Source organism: Lotus japonicus, chromosome 6 (genome assembly GCF_012489685.1).
Source record: "Lotus japonicus ecotype B-129 chromosome 6, LjGifu_v1.2".
Taxonomy (NCBI): domain Eukaryota; kingdom Viridiplantae; phylum Streptophyta; class Magnoliopsida; order Fabales; family Fabaceae; genus Lotus; species Lotus japonicus.
The window spans coordinates 23897574-23899883 of record NC_080046.1 but is presented as its reverse complement, the minus strand read 5'-3'; the positions used below and the strand labels follow the sequence as shown (position 1 = coordinate 23899883).

General features: G+C 49.6%; 1 protein-coding gene across 1 annotated transcript; it reads left to right on the top strand.

Annotated features, from left to right (window-relative positions):
• The first annotated feature begins 1246 nt into the window (after positions 1-1246).
• On the top strand, positions 1247-2026 carry LOC130725133 (uncharacterized). The gene has a single exon (XM_057576386.1). It carries the CDS (start codon positions 1247-1249, stop codon positions 2024-2026), a length of 780 nt encoding a protein of 259 aa, XP_057432369.1.
• Positions 2027-2310: the final 284 nt, after the last annotated feature.

The window sequence follows — 2310 nt, the reverse complement described above, 5'->3', positions numbered from 1 at the left end:
CACACAACATATGTAAAGATCTAGAGCTCTTTCTAGTTTAAAAAAAATTTATTCAACAATTACATGAACAAAATTATTAGTTTTTTATTTTTTGAAAGGATGAACAAAATTATTTTTTAAACACAATTGAATAATATTATTTGGTAAACAAATAATACGTTATGATAGATATTAATTGGGCTGGGCGAGACCCTAGGGTCCCTCGCCTAGGGAATCTGACCTTAGGCTGGGGACGCACCATGACTTTGGGCCTCCCTTCTCGAGGCCCAACTGACCCATTTGGATAGGATAGAGGCGCCAAAGCCCAACTCTACCTCTATAAATAGGAGGGGAATACCAATTGTAATGGACTCTTAGCTCATTTGAGAAATAATAGCATTGAAATTCAATTATATTCTCTCTCTCTAAGCGGTTAGAGCTTCTCTCTCTAAGCATTCACATCACTTTCCTCACACTTTGGGTACTACATTCCCTCTCTATGTTCTAGCACGGAACATTTGGCGCCGTCTGTGGGGATCGGTAGATTTCTATTCCCGGACTACGTGGATCGTGATTCAGAAGAGTGAGGCTTGTTCATCTAAGCAATTGTTCTCAAGTTTTTCGGAGATTGTGATCCAGAAGATGATTCTTTGATTTTCTGTACAATTTCTTCCGTTTCCGAGTTTTTCCGAAGAAATTCTCCAATTCCGATGGAAACACGTCGCAGATGACGTGATGAGGATCCTGAGCATCGGCATGTTTCGCCGACGCCCCGCGTCAGAGGCAGGCCACGACGTGCGCAGGTTCAACGTGAGGAGACGGATCAGGTGACTCCTCCTGCTCCGCCTCCACCTCCTCCTTCTCCGACGCCTCCGTTGCCCTCACAGCCGTCCTCGCCAGAGCGGCAGAGGTCACCCACAGCGTCAGGAGGAGAGACTCAGGCACCGATCTCCAGCCAAGATTGGAGACGTCTGATTAGTAGCATTGACGATATACGACAACGAAACGAGTATCTAGAGTATTATCGTTTTGAGCAGCAAGATGAGGGAGAGCGCGAGGCAGAGGCTGTGGCTGAGTTCGAACCGTTTTTGGCGGCGGTGAGAGAAGTTTCCATTCCAGACAATATGAAGAATATAGTGCGGGAAACCTACAGTGGAAAGGCTGATCCCAAGGAGCACCTACTGTATTTCAACACGAAGATGGTGATCAGCGCCGCTTCTGATGCGTCAAGTGTAGGATGTTTCCAGCCACATTCAAAGGCACAGCAATGGCGTGGTTCACGACTCTACCACGAGGATCCATCACGAACTTTCGTGACTTCTCATCCAAATTCCTTGTCCAGTTCTCGGCGAGCAAAACTAAACAGGTGACGATTGAAGATTTGTACAATGTGCGTCAATCTGAGGGCGAGACTTTGGAGCAGTACGTGAAGCGGTTCAGTGCTGCGTCAGTAAAGACAGAGGAATACGAGCCAAAAGCCTGTACCTGCACCTTTAAAAACAGATTGCAGCCAGGAAAACTAAATAGTAAATTGAGCCGAAAGCCAGCCAAGTCAATGGCGGAGGTGCGAGCCCGGGCGAACACGTACATACTTGACGAGGAGGATGACGCTTTTAAGCGTAGATGCGCGAAGGAGGAGAAGGATGGCGACCAGAGGGACGTATCACCAGAAGATATGTCGAGCAAGGAGAAAGTAGAGGGAAGCAGAAGTCGGGATAGGAAGGTTCGAACAGGGGAAAGGGCGCCGAGGGAATCTTTGTATCCCAAAAAGGAAAATATTAAGCGGTGCCGGCCATGGCATCAGGCTGACCCTGGTCGCCGAGAGGAGGTAGGGAAAAGCTTGAACGCCCACCTGACAGAGCTGCTGCGTGAAGTGAAGGCGACACACGCAGTTGAGGAGGGCGAAAGAGGGAATGACCCGCCGCGGGCAACGACAGACAAGACCAAGTGGTGTGAGTACCACCGTTCAGCAGGATATGACACGGGGGATTGCTTTACTCTGAAGAATGAGATCGAGAGGTTCATCCGAGCGGGGCGTCACAGCTGACTGAACGTGGCGATCGCTGGAATGGGGAGCGACTGCAGGGAAACAGGTACAGGGAATCTCGCCCGCAAGACGATCACCGGCGGGAAGATCGTCGCCACCCGCCGAATACTAACCAAAAGGAGACGCTGGCCGCACGGAAGAAAGGAGCAGAGGAAACCTTTAATAAGGATCTTGAGCCACCGATTGGCACGATAAATGCAGTTGCAGGTGGATTCGGCGGGGGTGGTGTAACAGCCTCAGCAAGGAGAAGACACGCTAGGGCGGAGATGTCGGTGCAACAATAC

What these genes read in the sequence shown, in the direction of transcription:
- LOC130725133 (XM_057576386.1), top strand. Translation starts at nt 1,247, where the DNA reads ATGGCGTGGTTCACGACTCTACCACGAGGATCCATCACGAACTTTCGT.